The following is a 25,481-nucleotide window of genomic DNA, read 5'->3' as shown; positions in this document are numbered from 1 at the left end:
GAACTCAGACCTGGTGTAGATGAAAAGTTCAGAGAGAAGAGGCTGCATCCTATTTTTCATGACATCACAAGGGCCACTAGTGCTATGGAGGTCAAAAGGCTGAGGGCAAACCCAAGTAGCATCGTGGGGTTTTAGAGCCCAGCAATGACCATCAGTAAAGTACAGGACCACAGTTTCCTTGTTTGGATGGCTTTGACAACTCACAATTCCTCTGTATTTCAGATGACTAGGGGCATGGTGTGCCACACTCTTCCTCTGTCCACCCAGCTTGGACCTCCGCTCAAAGGGGCTAACCCCAGACTAACCTGGGGATCAAGACTCCTTTCACTGGCTCTGGTTTCCTCGGACATTTATGGTCACAGGCTGCCCACAGCACTGGGTGTGCGTCCCTTTCCTTCTCATTCTTCCTTTTCTCCTTCTCTTCTTTTCTCTCCATGGCAGAGTTTCAAATCTTGGTTCCATTCCTCACAAGCAAAAAATCTAACCTCCTAGCTTCCTTGTCTACCAGTTATACCGGTTAATGATGCAGATTTTGTAATCAAAGAAAACACAATAATTTCAAGAGAAACATCAAAAGTGCTCTACTCAAAGTAATGTCCATCACTAGCTACACATTTCCCCCATCTTTCAGGTAATTTGTGGATACTGTCCCAATAGAAATTTTCTTGTTTTGAGGCAAACCAGTCAGAGACCTAATTTTCCACTTCTTCGTATGTTTTGAAGTGCTGCTCAGAAAGTGCGTGTACCATCGATTGGAACAAGTGGTCATCAGAAGGAGCAAGGTCTGGAGAATACGGCAGGTGGGTTCATACTTCCCACGCAAGATCTTTCAATGTGTCTTTAACTGGTTTTGAAGTGTGTGATGGTGTGTTATCATGAAGCAAAATTACTTTGCCGTGTCTTTTGGCCCATTCTGGTCACTTTACGATCAAAGTGTGGTTCAAATTGATTATTTGCTGTTGATAGTGATCAGTATTAACAGTTTCACCTGGTTTTAGAAGCTCATAATACACCACATCTTCCTGATCCCATCAAACGCAGAGCATTGTCTTCTTTCCGAAGCGATTTGGCCTTGCAGTCGATGTTGATGGTTGACCTGGATCAACCCATGATTTTGTGCGTTTGAGATCCTCAAAATAAATTCACTTTTCATCGCCAGTCACAAGTCAATGCAAAAAAGACTTTCATGCCATTGAAGCAACATTTTACTGATGACTTTTTGGTTTTCCATTAGTCTTTTGTTCAGTTGATGTGGCACCCATTTTCCTTCCTTTAAAATCTTTCCCATTGCTTGTAAACAATCAGAAATTATTTGCTGAGCAACGTTTAATCTTTCTGCAAGTTTTTTTTTGAGCTTGACACACATCTTCATCCAATAATGCTTGTAATTGTTGATCTTCAAACTTTTTCAGTTGACCTGGACTTTCTTTATCTTTCACATCGAAATCATCACTTTTGAAGTGTTTAAATCAGCCTTCACAAGTATCTTGAGAAGGAACATGTTCACCATAAGTTTCCCGCAGTATATGATAACTTTCAGCAGCACTTTTCTTCAAAATAAAGTAATGAATTAAAACTTCCTGCAAATGCTCCTTTTTTTTTTGTCACGAGATTCGACATTTTTAAGTGTAAAAATATCTATGATGTTAACACCTTCAGAAAATTTCACATATGAAGTTTTGAAGCTTGCTGTCAATACAACAGAATAGCATACATATCAAGTTGCATATATGTCAACATATGTGTAAGTCCATCTATTGAAAAAAATACTCATTATTAACCGGTACACCTGGTATAAAATGAGGATGATAATAATCCTTACCTCTGAGAGTGTTATTAGAAGAAGTCAGTGAGTTAATCTATGTACAGCCTTGAGCAGAATGCCATATGGGATGGGTATGGTGATGTGTTATAGACAGCCCCTTTCAGAAATAAATGGGTTATTCTCCCTACTGTACCCTTAGCCGACGTTGGGATTTTCCTGAAGAGAGCCACCTTGACCAAAGTCATACCTCCTTCCAAGAGCAGCAACTAATGACTGATGAATGCAAGAGATAAAGGCCCCAACTCAGGATGACTTTGAAGGGCCATCAAGCTTCAGAGCCTCCTCATGGGCTTAGCTCAGTCTTCTTCAACACCTCACTCAGCGCACCTTCTCTTTCTGCTCTACCCTGCCTCCTGCCTTTCTAGAGGTGTCGATCCTGTAAATACTCCCTAATATGCTCCCAATATGCCAGCAGTTCTCAACCTGTGGGTCGCTACCCCTTTGGGGGTCGAATGACCCTTTCACGGGGTTGCCTAAGACCATCGGAAAACACATATATAATTACATATTGTTCTTGTGATTAATCACTATGCATTAATTATGTTCAATTTGTAACAATGAAAATACACCCTGCATATCAGATATTTACATTATGATTCATAACAGTAGCAAAATTACAGTTATGAAGTAGCAATGAAAAAATTTTATGGTTGGGGGTCACCACAACATGAGGAACTGTATTAAAAGGTCGCGGCATTAGGAAGGTTGAGAACCACTGCAATATGCTAATTTCCATCTCAAACTGTTTCCCAGAAAATGCAACTTCTGATAGTGAGTAGAGTGGGGTTTAGCACGTGGTTGGCCCATACAGGATAGGCAGGCACTTGGTACTTGTATCTGGTCCAAGTTTAAATGTCTCAGAGGCTGGTGCCCAGTGGAAAGGATGCTCCCTTGGCTCCACAATCCAGCACCTCCTTCCGGAAGCTCCTGGGACCAGGAGGCGGGAGAGATGTGGGGCCTTGGGAAAGCTGTTGGGGAGGAGGGCTCTTCTCAGCTCCGCCTTCCTCCAGCTCGGGCAATGGCTGCTATGGGAAAGAGTCAGAAGAGCAGTTCTCACCCCCCTTTGTGATTTATGCTGGGCAGCTCTGGGCGGTCAAGCATGCCTCCTCCTCCTCCTTGAACAAGAGAGGCCTAAAGAACTTCCTGTCCCCTGCCTTAGGCTGTGGCCTCACTTCCCTCGCAGCCTACTTCCCTTACATCTCAGCCCGCAGCTCTGCTTTCTGGCTGGGAAACCACTGAAAATCATCTTTTATCTTCCGAGCCAGTTCAGAAGCTCCTCCGAATCACCCCTTCCTCCAGCCAAGTAGCCAGTAACACCAGGGTCCAGGGATACCTGTGCCTTGAAAACCTCTGTTGAGCAGCAGGGCTCTGGGACTGCAGGCAAACCACTGAACCTCAGCTTGCTCATCTGAGCAGACTTTAGGACCCCGCCATGCTTTAGGACCCCATCAGGGGTTTTCAGAAGCACCCCTTACTCCACAGTGACTGTGGGAATGAAATGAAATAACGAAGGCGGAGTTGGCGTCAGATCCAAAGTACCATGAAAGGGATGACGAGTAGAGATTCCCTACTAAGTAAGAGAAACCTTCATTTCCTCTTTTTGAGGCAACTGGAGAAAACACACCAATTAACAAGAAAGACGGCAGCTCAGAACAGTCTGAACCTTTGAAAGAGCAGCCCTAGGTGAGGAGGAAGGATCCACCAGTAATCGGCTGGTGGATAGGGCAGGGCAGGGATTGGGATAAGCTAGGAGCAGCCCCATCAGCCTTAATTAACTTGTTCACATGCCAAACTGTAGGCCCAATATGCAGAGTTCCTGGCTTATCCAGAGAAGCAAAAAATACAAGTGTTTTGTTTTTGAAATGAAGTCTCCTGGTTTTAGAATGTGGCCTACAAGGTCAAAATTTAAAAAACCACTGAGGGCCAAGTCAAACTTGTCTGGGGCCAAATTTGGACGGCTGCCTGTCTGGGGCCTGTGATTCCCAGGTAAGGGGCCCCTCCATGGCTGTGCTTAAGCCTCTGGTCTCTTCCCTGCACTACTCTGTGGGCCAAAGCCACCTCCTCCTCCTCCAGCGATGACACCATCCACTCACATGCCCTTCAGTCTCGTACAGACTTTATTGTAGTTAATCCTCCCAAACACATAAGACAAAGACCGGAGAGGTTCTCTCACCCACAGCAGGTAGATGGAAGGTAGATGAGAACTCAGGTCTGATTGCAAGGGCAGAGCTGAGTCTTCAACCTAGTTACTGGGACTGACCTGGAAATTCCTCCAAAGTGAGATGGGAATAGAGGATGGAGGGGAGGAGGGGCCCCCTGGCATTCACTCATCTACTCAGGTACCACAGGGCCAGTGGTCAGTCAGCCACGCCACCTGTTCCTCGTCCCCAGGCTCTTCTCTTAGGTAGCATAGACACAGTTCACTGTAATTGTTTCCAGTTCTCTCTACCTAGGTTTGCTCCTTGAGGCTGGGCCTGTACATCTTCATCCCCGAACCCCCTGGGACTTTCGGAGTAGAAATTTACTAAATGGTTGTTGACTGCAACTGAATAAATTGCTCTGGCCCAGATGTGCTCATGTAACTTACACTTTCCTTAGAGGCTCTGGGTGTCTCTCTTTATTTGAGGCCTGTTCGAGTCCCACCTCTTCCAAAGTGACTCCAGTGCACCAGTTTCTCTTTGTCTAAAAATCACAACAGTTGCTGTCTCCATGCCTCTAGTAGTTAGCGCTCAGAGCTTACAAGGTTCTCAAAATATGTCTGTTGAAGCCAACAAATATTTAGCGGCGGAGGTTCTGCTTTGAGTTTATGTCTTGACTTCTTAACTGGAGTGAACGAACTTGGGGCCAGAGTCTGTGTTTTTCTCATTCTTCATCCTCACCGCAGGGCCCTGGGTGCAGTTCTGGAACTTGTGCCCTGACAGGAGGAACAGTTGGAACCTGAGCCCCCGTTCCAACCTGGAGGAAGGAGCGCCTTTTTCTTACTGGTTGAGGGGAGATGTCTTTTTGTCATTCTTTCTAATTCCTTGTAACTGGCACAAAGGCACTGTGTGTGTTAGTAGAGACTGTGCCTCTCCTGGCACAGTGCCTGGCACTGTGTTCATTCAACTGAGTTCATTCAACTCAGCAAGCACCTACTGAGTGCCCGCTATGCCCAACATGGTGGGCTGTCCAGGAAGGCGGAAAGATTATTTGCAGGACCTCAGCAGCATGTCTCTGTAGGGCAGGCTGGAGTTACCTTTCCATCGAGGGAGCTGCCTTCCCTCAATGTCCTCAAGACTTTATTATAGATTCACCTTGGGCACACCCTGGAAACTTGCTTCTTCTGGGACTGGGACCAAAACCTGCAGGGCCAAGGCCTGTGTGTAACTGGAATCTAGGCAGATAAGCAGGAAGGAGGGGCATAGGTTGAGATCACAGCCAGACGGAGGGGATGAAATGAACTCTTCATGGGGGTGGGACTGAAGTTTAAGGTCCTGCTCTACTTGCTCTGGTATTCATGCCACCAGTCCCCCAAGAGGGCCAAAGAGGGTGGGACACAAAGAGAGGTAGGGAGAGGGAAGCTGTACTAGTATGGGGCCTGGTGGAGAGAGGTGGGGTGGCTCAGGGAACTGGCAGGGACGGAGGGAGGGAGGTGCTGGCGAGGGAGCACTGGAGTGTCCCAGCTTCCCAATGGAGGCAGGATGGTGCCAGCATTAGCCCTGAGAGGTGCTCACACTGGGCTTGTTCAGTCAGCTCCAGCCCCACTCCAGCTCCTGTGCCAGAAATGCCCTCACCAAGCAGTCAGCAGATGTTTTGCATTTTTGCTTTACCCATTTTTTTTGTAAAAGTGACAATGATCTTAGATGCCAGAGCACCTCAACAGGAGGCTACAAAGCTGCAAGTTTCATATTTTTAAATTAACACAAATTTTGCATTCTATATTATATCCTGTTTATTATATACATTTTTTAAGTAAAATTGATATCCCAGGAAGAAGTGGCAGGTTATGTTGTTACTCTGCATATATATATCCTCTCCCCGGCCCACTGCTGTCTGCAACCAGGTGCGAAGTTTTGTTTAACATAAGGTTTTTCCTTTTGTTGCAAAATATCCTCACCCTGCATCCTACTCTCTCCAATGACTAACTGTGCAAATGCTATTCCTCAATTCAAGACCCAGCTCTAATGTCACCTCTCCCATGAAGTCTTCCCAGATTCCCCTCAAGCTAAAAGTAATCTCTGCCTCTTTCAACACCACCAGCTCTTTCTGTGTGTCTTGTTTGTTTCTAATCAAATCCACCTTGTTAGTGTTTTTGCATCTCTGTTTTATTTTCCTCATGAAAAGTCAGCTACTTGAAAAGAGGGTCTATGTCTGATTTTCTAATTGGCACTGTGTGTTCACTAGGTATTCCATACATGCTGAGCACATCTTCCGACTATTGCTACTACTAATATTAATAATTATAACATATTAATAATACACTAAAACAATAATAAAGGGCCATTTCACATGGGTGCCTGGTCAATGCAAGCCTCTGCTCTGTGTACATTTATGCTGAGCTGTGCCAGGTCTGTGGTCTGGGCCTGGGAAAGGCCTGCAGTGTCTTGCCTTCAGTGTTGCAATGGCTTGTTTTGTAGCCGGGAAGGACTCTGGTCCAGGCTGAAAGGATTCACCCAACAACAGAGCAACAGCAAAGAAAGCAGAATCATACCTTAATATTGTCTTCTGGCCAAGAGTTCAGCATTGTTGCAAGGTGGCCCTTGTCATGAATGGTGATAAACAGCCCACTAGGAGAAACAAAACACGGACACATAGAGAAGCCAGGCAGTCAGACTGGGAACATAGCAAAGACTGCAAGTACTGTGGATCATTACCACTTAATTTTGCCCATAGGACTGGGCAAGAGGGCGCCCTGCCCAAAGCCCCAACAGTTTAGGGGGCTCTGCTCCATTCCTTTTCCAGTTTCTCCCCTCTGCAGGGCAAGGAGTCCATTGGGCTGAGGGATGTGCCCACCGGAGCTGTGCTCACCACAGCCTGTACCCCCATCCTCTCTCAGGCATACAGCACCCCAGAATTCTCTGCCCAAATGGCCCCAGTGCTGCTTTCAGTGACTGTGTGGGGCTCTTCTCTGGGTCCCTCCTTCTGAGTACAGACTTCAGTGGGTGGACCCCTAGGCCTGGGGCTGTGACCTTGGACACGTGTGTTGGGGTGTCCAGAGACATGTGCACGAGGTCCCTTGCAGTGGGAGATGGCGCTGGGGATGGGAAGAGGCATGGGCTGCCAGCTGTGAGCCCGTTTTCTCTGCACCACTAGAGTCTGAGAATTCTAAACTTAAACTTGGTCTTCCAGACCATCATGAAGGTATATTTGTAAAGGCAGGAGGCTGGGACATATTTTACTTAACAGTTTATTAGCTTGACTTAGAACTTTTAATGTTTAGATCATGCATGTGGACCCGAGTCTTCTGTCCTGGGATTAGAGGTGGGGAGGGGGAGTGGTGCAGAGGATGGCAAGTAGTTTGTGCCTTCTTGCAGGCACTTCAAACGTAACCCATCTGAAACCAAATTCATGATCTAATCTTCTACCATAATGACTCAAAGACAAGACAAAACAAAGACCCAAGACAACCTGAGCCTATTTCCTTTCTCAGTGAATATTACCTGCATACATCTAGTGTAACAATTCCAAACCCTTCTTGTCTTTTATACAACCCATTGCTCAGTCCTTCAATTCTACTTCCTAAGTAGCTCCTCGTTCATACACTTCCTTCATCCAGAACACCTTCCTGGTCCTAGATCTCTTGCCCAAGTCCTGAACATGGCCCACCTACAAGGCGCTGTGTGGTCTGGCCTTTGTCAACTTCTTCACTTCATCCTTACTTCATTCTCAATCATCCGCCGTCCTGGCCTGCTTCCCATTCTTCCATGTGCCATGGTTTTCTTACCCCAGGGCCACTCCACATACTGTTCCCTCTGCCTGGCACACCCTGCCTTTCCTCACTCTTTGGTTAATTCATACTCATTCTTCTGATGACTTAAGCTAAAGCTCCCTGTTACATATTCTTAAAGTACCCCCCCCCCCTACACACGCAAACTGACTACATTTATTTGTCTGGCTCTTAGGTCAATATCTAGACCCCCACCCCTTATTATACTGTAAACTTCATGGGGCAAGGTCTGCATGCTGCTGTTGTTCACCACTGAGTCCCCAGGATTAGTCAATAATAGATGATCAATACCTAATTTTCGAGTGAGTGGAGAAGTGAATAAGTGAACTATGATACTAATGGCTGAGGGTGAGGGTTGAGGGATGAGGGCGGAAAGCGTTGGATAAAGTTGGAGGGAAGGCACTCTAACGTGTGCTCTGCAGTATCATGCCCAAGGGATCATGGTGTTGGGCTGGGTGGTGCTGGGCTGGGCTGTGGCCATGGCTTAGAATGGGGAAATGAAGGCAGGTGGGACAGGCCAGGGAGGAGGAAAACCTCAGAGCTTTAGCCTTGGGGGTTGTGGGCCTCTCTCCCTCACACTGATGGGGGCAATGTGGGTGTCTGAATTAACTTACTCATACTGTTTTCGAGCAAGCTCCAGGCATTTGCCATGCCATTTGGGAACGACTGTGGGGCATTCAGTTGTATCAACCAAGACAAAAGCTAAGCATTGCATTGGTTTCTTGGAACTTGTTTCTAAGGATCATCGCCAGGCAGTTTGAATTGGGAAAATCACACTGTGTCGGTAATCATGAACTTCAAGGACTGCCTTGGATGAGAAAAGCAGGCATGTGAGCTTCCTGAAGTTTAGATAAGGGTACTTGCCTTGGTGGCAGCAGAAGGGTAGTTGGCCAATGGAGCCTAATAAGCTTTTAAAGAAGCACCTTCTCTACCTCCACACCAGCTGCTGCTCTGAGGCACAGCCTGCGGAGCTCTTGATGGGGGCCTGCTTCTCCAGTTTCTATTTCCTACAGCTGTAGCACTAATACCCACAAGCAATTCCCCCAGGTCGTCCTGAGCTAGTCACATGGAACAACAATGCTAACAAGGAAGCCAACTCTTTTGAACTGGAGGAAGAGGTGCCCAGTCCCAGGCTCACTGATGACCCGAGTGACCTTGGGGAAGTCATTTACCCACACTAATTAATCCCAATGACACATTCCCAGCCTCCTGAAGCCCTTACCGGTAACACTGCCCTGTTCTGGGAATGCCCCTCACCTAAACAGCTCCGGTCCTCAACATCCCCCTTACCAGACAGAGGCTTAGTGGCACTTAGCAAAAAGCTCACAGGTTAAAGGGTAAGATCCAGGCACTATTTAGAAGCAAAGTTCCGCTGAGGTTAATTCTAAACACAGGAAAAATGTGATTATAGAAATTATCTGGTACATTAAAATAGGCCCTCTTTGTCAAAGATAAGGAGAGGGAGGAGGGATGCTTAAGATAAATATGTTTTTTATATTTAATTTGAGCTACTAAATTTCAAAAGACCCTTGTCCTCTTTTTTTGCATATATAATTTTATGCTTTGCAGAGATTATGCTGCAAAAATAACATCTTTTGAAATGTATTTAAAATTTTAATCACTTCTCAAAGTGCTTTTCCATCTATTGTCTAAATTGCAGCTACAAATGATCCCAAAAGGATTGCCCTGGGTGGGGATGTTGAGATATCTAGTCCAAAGACCTCATTTCATAAATGAGGACATTGAAGTCCAGAGAGGTGAAGTGATCTGTCCGAGGTCACACAGCTCATAAGCCGCAGAATCTGCCTGACCCAAGGTCCTGAGTCCAGTGCTCTCTCCACTGACCCACACTGCCTGTTCTCTCTGGGGATCTAGTGCCCCACAAACAAGCTAGAGAGAGTGAAATGTACCTAACAGATGCATCTTTGATGCGTGTTGGGGAGGAAGTAAAATGTGCAGAGTGAGGGATTATGATGATAAACACATGGATTACAGGTTCCAGCAGGATTCTCTTGTCCAGCTGCCCATTTCCTGGCAGAACTGCATCTGGACCAGCTCAGAAAGAAGATACTATCAGGAAAGACAACCTCTTAAATGCCCCAGGCAACCTGCTTTCAGGGTTAGCCACTTTTCACTCAGGGGACACTGTATTGGGGGCTGGCTCTTATCTCTGCTTCCATGAGGTTCTGGTCCAGTGAGACTTGCTGACATTTTCTGCACCCCTTCTTAGTGGCTTCAGGAAGAACTCTAGGTGCTCAGGGAGCTGCTCCTACCTCCTGTTCAGTCTCACCCTGAGACCTCAGACCCGTGGGAATTCCTGAGGCTGTAATGGGATTGTCCAGTGATTTCCAACAATACAAAGCACTGAAAGTGATGAGGCTATAAGGGATTCACGTGAAGCTTTAGAGGAAAGGCAGATGGAAAGTAGCACAGACTTAGGGTGAAATGTCTGTGCTTTGCAACCACAGACCTGGGCTCAAAGCCTGCCCCTGCTTCTCCCTAGCTGTGTGGCTATGGACCAGTTATTCCCCTTCCGAAAGTTTCGGGTCCTCATTTGTAAAATGAAGAACATGGCACCTTTGTTATAAGAATTAACTAAGACAATGCATATGTAAGGAGTTGATTATGGTGTCTATTGGCACTCGGTGAATGGCAGCTTTTAGTGTTGCTGAGTTGGTGTAGTGGTTAAGGGTGCAGGTTCTGGAGTCTTACCACCAGGCAGAATGCTGGCAAAATGCCCAGTACCTGGCTCATGATAAGTGCTCAGTAAATGTTAGTAGCTAATTATTAATTCCTATTTTAACTAGAATCATAGCAAGTCTATGTGTATGTTTGTCAGGAGCCATTGTTGACAGTTACATGTGCTTTCTGTGAAACAGGAAGGCAGTCAAAGTTTGGTAGAAAATCTTCCATTATGTGGGTCACTGAGTGCTCAGCGGCAACTTTGGTGATGCAGAGTTGGGATTAAAAACTTTTCCATGTTCCCTGAAAGAGCTAATATTCAATGTGGTAAGACCAAGGGCAACCTGAGAGGGAAAGTAAGTCACAAAAGGGAATATTCATTCATTACCTAAATTACTTTTTTATTCATTTAGTCATTCACCCACTCACCCATTCAATCACCTATCCATCCACAGATCCACCAATCCACCCACAGATCCACCAATCCACCCACAGATCCACCAATCCACCCACCTACCCAATAGGCAGCTTTGAGTGTCTGTTTTGGGGACCCTTTGTGTACATTCCCTCACTGTCAGGTGGGCATCACTATCATTCTATAGATGAGATTAAGTGGTGGAGATGTGAAGGTAGAGGTGAGATTCAAACACAGGTCTCTTGGATCCCAGAAACGTGGCCTCTTTAGGTATGTGATTTGGGGCAAGACACTTCACCTCTCCATGCCTTGGTTTCTCGTCAGTGGAATGGGAACAATGGCTCCTTCTCCGCTATGGAGCAACTCTGAGGATCAATCAGGGCAGAGTCATGAAAACTCTGTATCCTATAAAGATCAGTAGACGTGGGAATCTTAACATTCGCGTGACCTGGCCCAAAGCCATACGTCGGAGAGGAGGTGTTACAGTGAGGCTCTCTGAGAGGCTGCCCCTCCGTCTGGTTTCCTGGCGGCCCTTTCTGGATGCATGGGGGAGTATTTTAGGTGTCAAGGAGCTCTCTGTAGTCCACAGCTGGGTCTGTTTCAATCTTCTCTCCTTGAGAAGGTGCCAACCCCCCAGCATGAATGATGCCCTGTGAGGCAAAGCCTCAGACAGCTGGTATGATGCTATCCTCTCTGGGGCCCAGGGAGGCAGGAAGGTGGGAAGCTCCAGGAAGCCCTGGGCTTGGCTCCACTGAGGTGGAGAAAGACTTCCAGCTTTGGAGTGAATTCCAGGCTGCCCCCGGGGACCCCAGAGCGCTGAGCATCCTGCAGTGAGCTAAAGTAACCTGAGCATCTGTCAGGGCTAATGGCTCCTCCGAGTGATTAGAACAGAGCGCCCCTCACTGTCACTGCTCCTGGTGCTGTGAAGATGGGCATCTGGGATAGGGGCACTCGTGGGATAAGTCTCTCGCTCTTAATAGCTATTAAGTGGAACAGGAAAAAGGCAAAAATAATTTTAGCTACTGATGACTTCCCCTAAGTTTTTCCTGTTTACTTCAGGGAAACAATTTTAGAACTTGATGGAAGAAGAAGAATATATATAATGAACATGGTAAGCTGCTACTCCGTGCAATCCAGAGCTTAAATGAATACACGCCCTGCTTTCAACAACACACAGCATATTCCTGAAAAGTTATGAGTAAATAAAATGTCCAAACCTAAAATTATATTGTATGTATACCTGGGAGGTTGCTGTTCAAAGAGAACCTACAGAGAAATTTTTTTTGGAACATAAATCTCTCACCTGATTTATGGCTTTCTCAAGTTTGGACATTCCTACTTGAGTTTCGAGAAACAGAACACAGGTCTTTCTGAGCTGATGCACAGTTATTGGGGCCCATGGACCACAGCAGAGAAGGAGTGGTCAGGTTGTGGGGCGGCTCCTCCTGCACGGAGCTCTGGGGTGAGTGCAGGAGAGAGAAGGCACAGATTCATGCTTCACAGCAACCACACTGAGCACCTACCCTATTCTTTCATGTACTTAACTCGCTTGGCCAGAAAGTCATGTTTTTTATGGGCTGTTCCTCCTGGAACAGGTTGATGTGACACTTTGGGTGGAAGAATTTAAGGGCCACCATGTGATTCACCATCTTTTCTTTCTCCCTTGCCACAGTAACCTGTACAGTTCCAGATAAGGCGACTTCTTTAGCTGGGATCCAGAGTGAGGAAGACACAGAGAACAGCCCCCCGCTGACCTCCCAAGGGGGAGGATGCGGAAGCACAAAATAACCTTTGTTCTAAGCATTGAGATTTTAGGGTTGTTTCTCAGCATAACCTCATCACTCTGTTCAACAAAATCTTCCTGAGATGCCATAGATATAAAACAAAATGTTGAAGCTCTGGTTAAAGCAGAGGGGAGGACCCTGGCCGGTGTTGCTCAGTGGTTGAACATCGTCCCATGTACCGAGAGGTTGCCAGTTTGATTCCCAGGCAGGGCACATGCAGGCTTATTCCCCAGTAGGGGGCATGTGGGAGGCAGATGATTGATGCTTCTCATCAATGTTTCTCTCTCTCTCTCTCAAAAGAAAAAAAAAATCAATAAACACATATTTGAAAAAGGAAAGTAGAAGGGAGGACCCTCCTTTGAGGGTATTCTCACTACTTTTTGTCTCCGCAGTCATTACTCCTACAACAGATTTTGGGCAATGGCAGCAGAGGAAAGGAACCTCTGAGTGGAAACGGAGCTACGGTATTGCGAGCTAATAATTGGCACTTAGGAAACTGTGTCTTTAATGCATATCTCCTCCCACAAGACTTGATCTCTGAGGGCAGGACAGCTGTCTTATTCACTGCAGTAACCCCAGGGCCTAGCATAAGGCCAAGCACACAACAGGCACTCCCTATATGTGTTGGGTATGCCGAGTGGTTCAGAACATGGGTGCTGAAGTCAGACAGACCTGGGCCTTGCTTTTCTGTTATAAACTGGGCATATCAAGGTGCGTCCGGGAGGATGGAATGAAATAATATGTATCAGGTACATGGAGTAGTGCTTGGCATGAGGTAAGTGCTCCCCAAGTGGTAGCTCATATTGGTGACTTATGCTAGGCAGTGATAGCGTATCCATATATTTTCTGGGTGAGAGAAAAATTCCAAGCCAACTGTGATGGGTTGAATTGTGTCCCCCCAAAAGGTATATTAAAATCCTAAAGCTGTGACTATTTGGAAATAGGGTCTTTGCAGACGTAATGGAGCCAAGATGAGGTCATTGGGAAGGGCCCTAATCCAATATGACTGGTGTCCTTATAAGAAGAGGGGAAGATGGAAACACCCAGGGAGAAGATGCTCTGACGATGGAGGCAGAGGCTGGAGCGATGCATCTACAAGCCAAGGAGAGCCAAAGACTGCCGGCAAACGGACGCTAGAAGAGGGAAGGAGGGATTCTCCGCTACAGGTTTCACCCGCTTTGGGATATTTTGTTTCAGCAGCCCTGGTATATAGGAAGCTAATATACCAGCTATCCGATGGTTGCGCAGTAGCTATGGGCAGTGGCGATCACAATTCCTTCTCTGTCCATTTCTGAAATCTCTGCCTGTTGGAATTTCATAAGGGCAAGCGCAGGTGACGTTCCCTCCACCTAACAAAGGCCCATAAATTACATTGCTATCTCCGGTTTCCATCAGGAGCCAGAAAAATCCTCTTGAATTTTAGACTTCAGTTACATGGGGGAGAAAGACAAACAGAGATAATGTTCACTTAGGAGAATGTTATTTCTTGAGAAAAAGACTCTTAACCCTTATCTCGGCCTGCAGAGGAGTGACCCTTAGATGTTTCCTAAAATAGACCTGCAAAAAAACACCCCTCTCTCAAACAGACAACATTCATTTAGGCTTCTTGGCACCAAGTCCAACCAAAAGGAGGACTTAATTAAAACGGGGTCAGTGACATTAGGCAAGCCACCAGGGCCGGGCGCAGAGGGAGCAACGTGCACTTTCAACTCTGAAACAAAGACTCATTGTGGCTGCGAAACCACCATTCCACACATTTTTGGCAGAAAGGGAACCTGTCCTCTGAAAACCCACAAGAGGCTATTTTTAAAGCCCCGATGAGATAGCACAGCAGGAGAGAGTAGGTGTGAGAAGTCCAGGGCTTCCACAGCTGGCTCCTGGTGAGGCAGAGCCAGGCCGAAGACAGGTAACTGTCCAGGCCTTGGAGGAACTTAAAAATCACCTTCTTCCCTGGTTCTGTGAAAAAGTCCTCGGGGGGAGTGTGACTAAAGTGGGGACCTGTGAGTGGCAGGTGGCTCACAATCCTTCTTTGGTATCGCTTTCTGTCTTGAGGAACCTTTGATTACTTGAACCCACTGAATAACTACAGTTAATTTCCTGGACCTCAGACAGCCCATCCTGTTTCCACTCCGTCTCCCTCTGAGGTGCAATGTTACAAAAGAAGGGGGATGTGCCCCTCCATGCCTCCTTGGAGGCCCCTTTCCTCCTGACCCTCCCACATAACAAGTGCTGAATTCTCCAGGCTTTGGAGTGAGATGTAATGGTGCGGACAGTGATGTTTGCCCATGTGACTATGGGTGGACCTCTGAGTGGGCTGGGCATCCTGGATTTCTCATGTTTGAGGTGAACAACTGCCCTGCAGCCTGCACAGGCTTCTTGCACTCTGCTTTGTGCCAGGCGCTGTGCTGGGCATGGGAAACAATGACCAAGACTTTACCTCTGATCCAGCATGGTTTTCTGATCTAGGCAGAGCAGGAAAAAATACAGCACAGTTGGGCATAAAGGAGACATTATTGGAAGACGGGGAGAACCACAGAACAAGCAGGCCCAGGATGGATAATGGCAGAGCAGGAGAGTACAAGCTGGGTAGGAAATGCCTATTCCAGGGCTTTGGGGCCCTCCCTTCCTACTTTCCTGCCCTCTTGCTGCTGTGGGATGGTTTCCCCCAAGTAGACTTGAAGCATCAGATGGGCAGTGACCATATCCTCTACTTCCATTGATTTTCCTCGATTCCCTAATACAGCCCTATAAACCCCATATCCACTTCAGAAAAAGGTTTCTGAATAAATGGTCTATTCCTTCCTCTCCTTCCCTGAATGTGGGAATAGAGCAGTTAGGCCAGGGCAGTAGAAGTTTTACCATACTATTCCTAGCTTTGTGATTTGGGAAAGTTACCAGACCTCTCTGAGCTTGTTTCCTCAGCAGAAAAATATAGACAGATAGCCTTTAAAAATCTATGATTCTATGACACAATCTAGCAAGACCCATAGGAATCTGTGGAATAGCTGCAAGAGCATGAATCTAGAGCTAGACAGACCTGGGTTCAAATTCCAGGTCTAACCCTTATTCACTGTGCAACTGTGGCAAATTACTTAACCTCACTGAGCCTCGGTTGCTTAATACTAAATTAATTTAATGATTAAATCCATCTCACTAAGTTGGTATGAACATTAAATAAAATAATAGAATGTCAGTCACCAAGGGGCCTCCTATATATCTTAAGTTGGAACCTAAGAAATGTTTGTCACAGGAATGGATGCTAGATCCCCTCCACGAGACACAGAATTTCATGCCATGGTTCACAGGTAGGGTGACTACATATTTGGGTTCACCTCTATCATGACAAAATTATTTGTTTTCCTTTTCACTTTGAAAAGCTCTCTGATCTTCAGGGCCACGCCATTAAATTCAATCCTGCGAACATTTACTGGGTGTCTACACGGAAAGTCAAGCTCATCTTTTTGGTGGCATCATTTCCCTGTGTGGTCATTAATTTTAATCCTGCTACTGACACAAAGCATCTGTGAAGTGGCTCCTCTCACCCATAGTCTTTTGCTCTCCATGACTTTTTGGAACAGTCTACTACCACTCTGAGCCAAACTCTGCAGAACTGGTGAAACCCAGACAAGAAATGGAGCCTTCCAGGTGTGAGGCCACAGACCTCAGGCCTGGTCTTGGCTCCTTGAGGGCCTGATCTTTGGCCTCAGGTTGTCATGTCATTGTTTCTCAGTTGTCATATATAAAAAGTAACTAAGAAAGAAGCTACTAACATTTATTTAGCTCCTGCTATAGTTTGAATGTATCCCTCACTTCACCCCTGCCCCCAACTCAGATGTTGAAATCCTAATGCCCAGTATGATAGTATTTGGTGGGTAGGGCCTTTGGAAAGGAATTAGGTCATAAGGGTGGGGCCCTCATAAATGGGATTAGTGCCCGTATATAAGAGCTCCTTCTGTCATGTGAAGATGCAGCAAGAAGTCTTCCATCTAGAAGAGAGCCCTCACCCAACCATGCCAGTGCCCTGACCTCAGACTGCCAGCCTCCAGAACTGTGAGAAATAAATTTCTCTTGTTTATAAGCCATCTAGCCTGCGGTATTTTTTATAGCAGCTTCCATTGGGAAAATTTGCAAATGCTACACCATTCACTCATGACCATGTGTCTGGGAGGCAAGGATCCTTCTCACTTATACCTGAGAGTACTAAGTCTTGGTGAGATGAAACAATGCCATTGAGACGGGAAGTAACAAAAGTAGTGTAGGCGGCAGGTCAGAAGCCAGTGTCCTCCTGTCTCTCTAGTGGACGTTTTAGGAGATGTTTGTAAAACACGAATCCCTTTAGAAGACAGGCTTCCATTAACATAGAGGAAAACTGGAATAGGTTTCTAATTGTCTTTAGTATTTTTTTTTTCTTCCTGGAACTTGTGAATCTCATATATTGCTCTAGTGTCTTTGATTATGAGATACTTTTTGGCAGGAGAAAATTGTTCGAGTCAAATTCCAAGGGTTAGGGGAATGTTTCCATCTGTTCTCCTTGGGTAAGAATCCAGATAAGGTGTACAAATAGCTGAAGAAGAAAGTGCAGTTTTCGTGAAAAAAGTGTCCCTATGTGGAAGGGCTGACCAAGGGTACCCTGTATCTCTATCACATCATTAGCTGACTGAACAATCTATAATCACAAGAAAAGAAAAAAAAAGACCCCATGGAGGGAAATTTCAGCTGAAACTGACACCCCTGTCCAAACAGCAAATCGCTCCAGAATCTGAAATTTCTAATTCTGCACCTCCCAGATGCTTCTCATTAGCCCAGGGTTTCAGCTGTTACTTGAACAAACTAAAATGTGCCAAGAAAACTCAGAGAGAGTTGGTACAAAAGGAGTTTCTTTTTCTACTGAACTATTTACTCCTCCAAAAATAATAATCACCAAGGCTTTCGGCCCCCTTTTCCCCGAGAAGTCACACTTCACACTCTTCTTTTATGGCTGTGAACACGGCCCAGACCCACACATGCCTCCACTTTATAAAATAAACAAACACCTTCCTGCTGTCTAGAGTGCCTCTTGTTAATCTGGGTCTCTGGGCAATAAGGATTTTGGAACGTGGCTCTGTTCTAACACGAACTTCTGAAACATCCAAAGCAAATAATCATCAAACCTGAAGTCGCTACACCCCTGGCTCAGAGGCCCAGCCACCACGTGGCTTGTTTACAGGTACACGCAAGATAGGGAGAGAAACACATCCTGTTTGTTTTTCCAAAGCAGGTTTGAGAAGTAGTCACAGCTACTTTTCCCCACTGACTCATAAATCTCATCCTGTCATTTTGAGAAATAGGCCGAAGCTCAGAACCGGATCAAGAGTCCCTGAAACAATAGGCCCTTACGCCAAGGCCACGCTGAAATGGTAGAAGCTTGCATGCATTTTATGCTAACATTTATGAGACAGTTCGTCATGCAGGCCTCTGAGTCCTATCTTGAAGCAATTTGTAAGCGGAAAGCTCTGCCCACTTTAATTTATCATATAAACATTTCTGGAGCTTATCACTGCCTGTTAGTTACAAAAGCTGGAATTTAATAAAGGAGATCAGAATGCAGTTTTCAAAGAGGACAAAAGTTCACGGGGAAAACATGTGTGCAAACTTTAGGGACCCTGATCCCTGGGAGCAAACGTAAGAAAGAGACAGCTAAGTGCCTAGAACCAAATGTCCGAAAGGGCCACTCATTAGGTGCAGTTAAGCAAGGGGGTGTGGGGCACATTTGACTTAGTCCTTTTGACTGGGTTTAGGTCTAAACTATATAGCTCTTTAAAGGGAGAAACCTGAGAAAACTCAAGATCAAGACTGTTCAAGGCTAAGAAAGAATTTGCTTTGAAGTGACTGGTGGAAGATGTGTGCTTCTCTGGTCAGAAATAAGTCCCAATGGACCCATTCAATTAAAAACACCAGTGTTATTGTGTGAAGCTCCAGAGCAGGGACTCAGACAGCTTAGACTCAGACCTCAGGTCTCCTGGTTGAGTGACCTTTGCAAATGACTACATTTAAACATCAGTTTCTTCATCTGTAAGATAAGAATAGTAAAACGTTTCTAATGAAGTTGTATGTGACAAGAGATAATATATGGAAAGCAGTTAATAGAATGCCTGGCACATTTAGTGAGTGCTCAGTAAAGGAAAGCTATTTTTCCATGTAAACTACTGTAAAGAATCCTTCATGTCCCAGACTCGCCATTCGAATGTGATGAGTAAAGCTAAAAAGTAAGTTGACTTGATCTGTTCAGGAGACTGACATAATTTGGGTGCTACCATGAAAAATTTTTTATTGTTAATGCTGAGAAACATAGTAGGTCCGGTATTTCTTTTCTATGAGCTTATGTATAGAAAGCACTCATTCATGAATTATTTCAACAATTGTCTATTAGACCCCGCTATGTAATGGGCACATATCTAGGCACTTAGGATATTTATTTCAGTGAACAGACAAAAATCCCCACTCTTAGGGAGCTGATATTCATTCATTCATTCTGGTATTTGGCAAATGCCATACCAATAAAGAAAGGGAAAGGGCCCTAGCCAGTTTGGCTCAGTGGATAGAGCGTTGGTCCTTGGACTGAAGCATCCCAGGTTTGATTACAGTCAAGGGCATGTACCTGGTTGGGGTGCGTATGGGAGGCAACCAATCAATGTGTCTCTCTCACATTGATATTACTCTCTCTTTCTCTACCCCCTTCTAAACTTTCTAAAAATCAATTGGAAAAATATCCTCAGGTGAGGATTAACAAAAAAATAAATAAATAAAGAAGAAAGAAAGAAAGAGAAAGGACAAAGATACAAAGATGAAAAGACACGCTGTCTGATAAGCTCCCAGTCCAATAGAGCAGAGTGTAACTACTGGATAATTATGCAGTAAATCCTATCCCAGTATTAGCAGAGGCTACCGAGGACAGGCATCAATGAGGGAGCAAAACACTCTGCAAGTAGGGGAGGGAGGACAGAGACTGAGGAGGTGGCACCAGATGAAGACCTTTGTGTTGGATTTGAAGGGGGAAGATGGGGTTTGTCATGTGGGTAAATGGAGAAAGGCCGGCAAGCAAAGCGAACAACTGCTGGTTTCTGTCAATTAGTAAGGCGTTTGGTAGAATGTAAGATGAAAAGAAAGTACAATGTATGAACTAAAGTAACATGTTTTGGAAACTCAACTGTTATCAATCACTAACTAATTAAACTCTGTTTTTTTTTTTATTTGTTTTGTTTTTTAAACTAGGACTCAGTAGAAGACGGCCTTTATTTCCCCTAAGTTTTTCCATTAAGTGAGAATAGTTGAGTCAGCTCCAGCTTGAGTTTGATTTCTGGTGCTCTGTGCTTACTGGAGTAGAGTTTAAGAAAATATGGTCCATGCACGACCAGTGTAGTTCATAAACTTCTCACGGGAAAATAAGTTGTGGGTAGTTTTAAAATGGAGAATCTTGAGCCCCACTCCTGACCCAACAAATCCAAATCTTGAGAAAGGGAACTGGAGTTAGTACTTTTTAAAAAGTGGACTCTTAGGAAAGTTTAAAACCACTGGCCTAGGTAGAGGTTTACTCTCAAACACTGACCTCCCAATTTGATTATCAGAATTATTTAATTACCTATTTATCTTAATTATTCTACACAACGCCTTACCTGATTTTGTTTGACTATTATTTGAATCCAAATTTCCTGTACTGTCTTTGTCTAGAGAGAGAATTTCTCTATTCCTCACTATTGGTTACCCCCACACCTTCCCATACAATTCAAGGAGGTTCATTCTAGCTTCATTTATTCTTCCAATCAGTAAAAAGGTTACCATGGCAACTTCACATCTATGTCCCTCCCCTCGGCTGCACATGAGAAGCATCGAGTGTCTCACACAGGGTCCATCCTGCACCAGCAGGCAAAAGCAACCTATTGAACCTTATTTGTGATGAGGACTCAACATTGTTCTTAATGCTCTGGAAGCAAGGATTCTGGAAATGCAGGTCATGATCTCATTCCACTCCAGCTATTGAGTTCTTCCCAACTGACAGGACTGGAATTGGGGATAAAGTTATTTTGCAAATAATGGATGAAGTCTGTTCTTTAATTATTGCAGTAAGGTGGAAACTCTTTGCTATCACTTATATCTCTCTAGCCTAGCTTTTAAATACAATTACATTCCAGAAACACATTTGAAGTGCCTACTGTGTTCCAGGTCCTATCAAGTCTTCCTGCTGAAGAGTCTTAAAGGGATCAAACCACTTTTACATTACCATTTGAAAATTTTAAGACAATGCATTTTAAACAAAGTTACAGAGTTAAAGCTCTTTGTCTTTAAGCAAGTGGCCATTAATGATAGATGCTCACTCCTCTAAGATTCTATTAGAAGTCATCAGGAAAATAAGTCTCCAAGTTTCCCCTAGCCATTGATCCTATTCTTCTATCTACCAATCCTTCCAACCATCTTCCTTCCATCCATCTCATAAGAACCATACATACGCCAGGTTCTGTGCTGGGTGCTCGGTATCCAATAGTGAGCTAAATAAATATGGTTCCTGCCCATCAGAGGTTCCCAGTCCAGCAGTGGAAAGATCATCCTGGATGGCAAATAGAAAGTTCCAAACTCTAGGTCCCATTCTAATTCTTACTCTTTGTACAACCTCAGGGAGTCACTTAACCTCTGGGACCCTCATTTCCTCATGTGAAAGGGGCTGCCCTGTGTGTTTCACAGAGCTATTGGCAGGTTTGCATTTGAATTCACTCTAAAACTTCAAAGTGCAATATAAATAAACATAAGTAATAATTATGAATTAAGTTAGATTAAAACGAGATTTGAACTGTGTCAAGCTAATTAATTCCATCTCTTTACAGACAGGGTTTCACCTAAGGGGCCTGTGGCTGTTCTCAAAGTTCTCTAAAGTGAGAAAGGCCTCAGCCTGCCTTGGAGCTCAGCGTGGGAAGCTGTCTGGGAGTTTTGGGTAGCGAGCTGTAGGGGGCATACAGGTAACATCTGTGTTGGCCTCACAGGGTGCTTTTAAAATGAGAGGACATGAAATATCCAGACACCAAATCAAGGGCGTATCATGGGAGCAGGAGCCACGAAGTGCTTGGCATGTCATTGCTACATGCCTAAAGAGCTCTGTCTGTGCAGGTGCGAAGGACCTGCCAAGGGCAAGCCCTGGCTCTCTTCCTGAGACTCTAACCGGGCACTGCCACTTGGCACTGCAAATCATAGCCCCGCCTCACCCCGTCTGCCCGCAGGGGACTGCAGCTGAGGCTGAGGCACAGGGGATTCTGGCTGGTATCTGTTGCCACTTTCACTAAGGACCGTGTTTGCCTTGTTGTTGCCGTTTTGGAGGACATGTTTGTGGACACACGACTCAGAAACGATGCTGAGTTTGAGCACTGCAGGACAAGAGGGAGCCCCACTGTGGAAGGAGGGAGAGGCCTTGGATAGGACAGACTTGGGTTTGAACCTGCCACTTGGCTCCAGGCAAGTCTCCCGTCACCCTGAACTGCTCCTCTGTGACATGGGGACAACAATACATTCTGATTTCTCAAAGATACTAAAGGCCCCATGACTATCGTGGTACTGGCCACTCAACGACAGGAGGTGGTCCTAGTTATTACAACCACCTCATTTCTGGAGTCCACGCTCGGTGTTCTAGGACTGTCATCACACCACGACAGTTCAAATCGCACGGTTCTGCCTCTTACTTTCACCGTCACATCCAAGCAGGGACCGTGTGCTGCCTACAGCTCTTGGTCAGCACCCTGCGTTTACACCCTTCACCTCCACACCAATCAGGCTCTTCCCTCCTCCTGCTTCAGTTAATACAGCAGGTTCCAGTGAGTTCTCCTCTGCAGTCTTCTGAGAATTATCCTCTTTAAGAAATGCTTTGAGACAACCCCCTCTCCAAAGTGAGCCGTGATCCCTGACTCATGTAAGCCAAATGCCTCACTCGGTCTCATCAGCCTTCCCTTCCCACCTCGTCAGCAGAGCGATCTCCTCACACACACTCTATGTGCCTGGGGCCGTCGGGGTGGGGAGTCCTCTGTCTGGACCAGGAGGGACATGGCAGGCAGCAACGGGGTGTGTGTTGTGGAGCCTGGGTTTGACTTGTGGCTCTACCGGGCGCTAGATATGTAACCCTTTTCAGGCTACTTTAACCTCAGCTTCCTCCTCATGACAGGGCCTAGAGTACTACATACCACGAGAGATGCCGAGGGGCCTCGGAGAGCCAAGCACCTGAAGACAGCCTGGCGCACTGGAAGCTCTGAGTAAATAAACGTTTGCTATTGTTATATGACAGAGTGACTCAGGAAGGGGAACTGCTTTCAGCTGTAGGTAACAGAAAACTGTGACTCAACTGGCCGGAAAGAGGAAATTTACTTCAGAAAACAAGAAGTCCAGGGGAAGGTGGCTCCAGGAATTGTTTATTGAGTGGGTCAACAAAGCCACCAAGGATGCAGGCTCCCAGCACTGCCATCCTTGGCATTACAGGCCTGTTCCCAGGGCTGTTTCCCTCATGACTGCAGGAGGGCATCCCCATTCCAGCGTCCCAGGCAGACAGGAAAACATCGGGGAAGAAGAAGCTCTCGTGTGATAAGAAAAACCTTCCCAGAAGTCCTCTGGCAAATCACCCTCTCATCTCTGTGGCCAGAATTGTCACTTGCAAGGGGACACTATCATTGGCTGGGATTTACTAGTACCGAATGCTTAGTGCTGGGATTTACTAGTACCGACAGTTTTACTTCTTCCTTGGGCATATGGCCATTTAGGGAAAGAAAGAGAACTGGAAAAACCCCCACATAAAGCTGGGGTTTTGTTAAAAAGGAGGAAGGGGCAATTAGCATTGTCTTCTACGTCCCCAGTCCTGAGAGTCTGTGATTCCTGGCTTGTTCCATCCACACGTGTTGCTTATGCAGTCCCTCCCACTTGGAACCCATCCGATAAAACTTTGGATGCCAGGGACTGTGCTGGGCCACCTTCCCAATGCAATTCAAAGTCTTTCTCTCAAGATTTTGATCAAGAACCAACAATTCAGCGGAGAGATTTCTTACCGTATTGAATTACCTCAATCGTTTCAAAGTAAACTAGATGATGCACTTTACTGACTGGCTTATGGCACCTTCACGCCGCCCTTCGCCTCAGTTGGGCTGTAAACTCCTCAAGGACAAGCAGCAAGAATAAACGATTCCATTTGGATCTTTCATGCACTAATGGGGGCCGATCACAAAGATGGTGCTTAGTCAGTGCTTGTTGAACCTAATCAGAAGAAAGTCTTTAAGTGCTTCCTCTGGTAGATGCCTGAAGGTACTGTGCTTGGCACCATGGGAGATCCAGGGGAGAGCAAGATAGCTCATTTCCCCCCTGAAGCGTGTGATCCAGAGAGGACCACCTATGATAAACCATGAGAAGTTGGAGAAGTCCATCTTCCACCACTTACATTACCTTTTTTCCTTTCAGCTTTTCCACTTGCTCCCCTCCAGTCACCTTCTGGACAATGTGGTCACCACATTGGAAGCCCTACCTCAGCTTGTTTCCATCGCAAGTACCTAAGACAGGATCTTCGTGATCCATTCCTCTCATCCCTCATCCGTTCAAACAAAAAGCCCATCCCTCCTAAGCCCCAATCCCTATGGTCTCAGGAAATGCTGGTTTAAGATGAGTCTCTAAGAAATCAGTTCATGCATGAAGTTTGCAATGCTACCCGTCCAGGGCACCCGGGAAATCTGAAGGGATTCCTGTAGGTGCAATGGACTAACACAAGGACATGAATCTAATAATGGAATTTAGGGGTTGGCCAGCTGGTGAGGTTCTTTTCTGACAAGATGGTCTTTGCTTTTCTTCAAGAAATTCCACAACAACGATCCTTTATTCGTCCTCTAGTCCAGAACCTTTCAAAAACATTTGCACTGTTTGCAGCATCTCTTAAGAAGCAACTTTTTTGGGACTAAACTTAGTGGGAGCAAACACAAGCTCTCATGCACTGTACAGGTTAACGGGAGAGCGAGGTCACTTGAGGAGAGGTCTACCCAACGCCTGCCTGTATGGATGTATTTTCTTCTCAGTAAGGAAATTCTCCCACACAGATTCCTTTGATCACCATGACTGGGATTGCCAGGGACAAAGGAGGAAAAGTTCAGTCAGATAAAAAAGAAACAAAAATCAGTTTGCTTGCCCTAACCGGTTTGGCTCAGTGGATAGAGCCTGTGGACTCAAGGGTCCCACAAAACAAAAACAAAACCACAAAAACAAATGATCCTTTTCTCCTCCATCTCTCTGTCCCAAAGTGTTTCAGTGACGTGGGATCCAGATACAATTTAATTTACTCCACATGGCATGGTGACATTGGGTCAAAGAGCCGAACAACCTCACACTTTGGAAGGACTCCTCATGCCACCTTTCTGAGATACATTCCAGTTCCCAAGCCGTGGCACTGAGCAGTCCTAGACAGACCCTGGACTGCCCAGCTGGTCTGCCTGGGCAGGTGCCATGTGTGAGTCAGAGTTCTCAGCAAGTGACACTTCTGCAGATAAGCCCGCAAGCTTATTCTTGGCAGAAAATGAAAAGTACATGTCTTCATCTACTTCTGAATTTCCCTCCCTTAAATGTCAGAAACCTTAGAGGCAAATTTACAGCACAGTTCTCTAATCTGCTCAAAAATTACAGACTGTAAGGGTTGCAAGGAGCCCCTGAGCTCACCTAGCAAAATCCTTTCTTTTTATAAATGAGAAAATTGAGGCCCAGAAAGCAGGGGGCGGGGGGGAGGGGGATTGACTGAAGGTCACCCTGATAAAACTGGGAGCAGGCCTCTATCTCATGACCCTAGCTCTTTCCACTCATGCAGGGTGAAGCCTG

General features: G+C 45.7%; 1 protein-coding gene across 2 annotated transcripts in view; it reads right to left on the bottom strand.

Annotated features, from left to right (window-relative positions):
• Positions 1 to 25,481, bottom strand: part of ME3 (malic enzyme 3) — a 188,631-nt gene that overhangs the window by 70,021 nt on the left and 93,129 nt on the right. For both annotated transcript variants that reach the window (XM_036324741.1, XM_036324742.1), the window contains one exon: positions 6,516 to 6,591. In XM_036324741.1, coding sequence (XP_036180634.1) covers positions 6,516 to 6,591 — 76 coding nt within the window. The remainder of the gene's footprint in view (positions 1 to 6,515; positions 6,592 to 25,481) is intronic.

The sequence above is a fragment of the Myotis myotis genome, unplaced genomic scaffold (assembly GCF_014108235.1).
Source record: "Myotis myotis isolate mMyoMyo1 unplaced genomic scaffold, mMyoMyo1.p scaffold_m19_p_10, whole genome shotgun sequence".
NCBI lineage: Eukaryota > Metazoa > Chordata > Mammalia > Chiroptera > Vespertilionidae > Myotis > Myotis myotis.
Note: the sequence above shows the minus strand (reverse complement) of the source record. Positions and strands in the feature narration are given on the sequence as shown.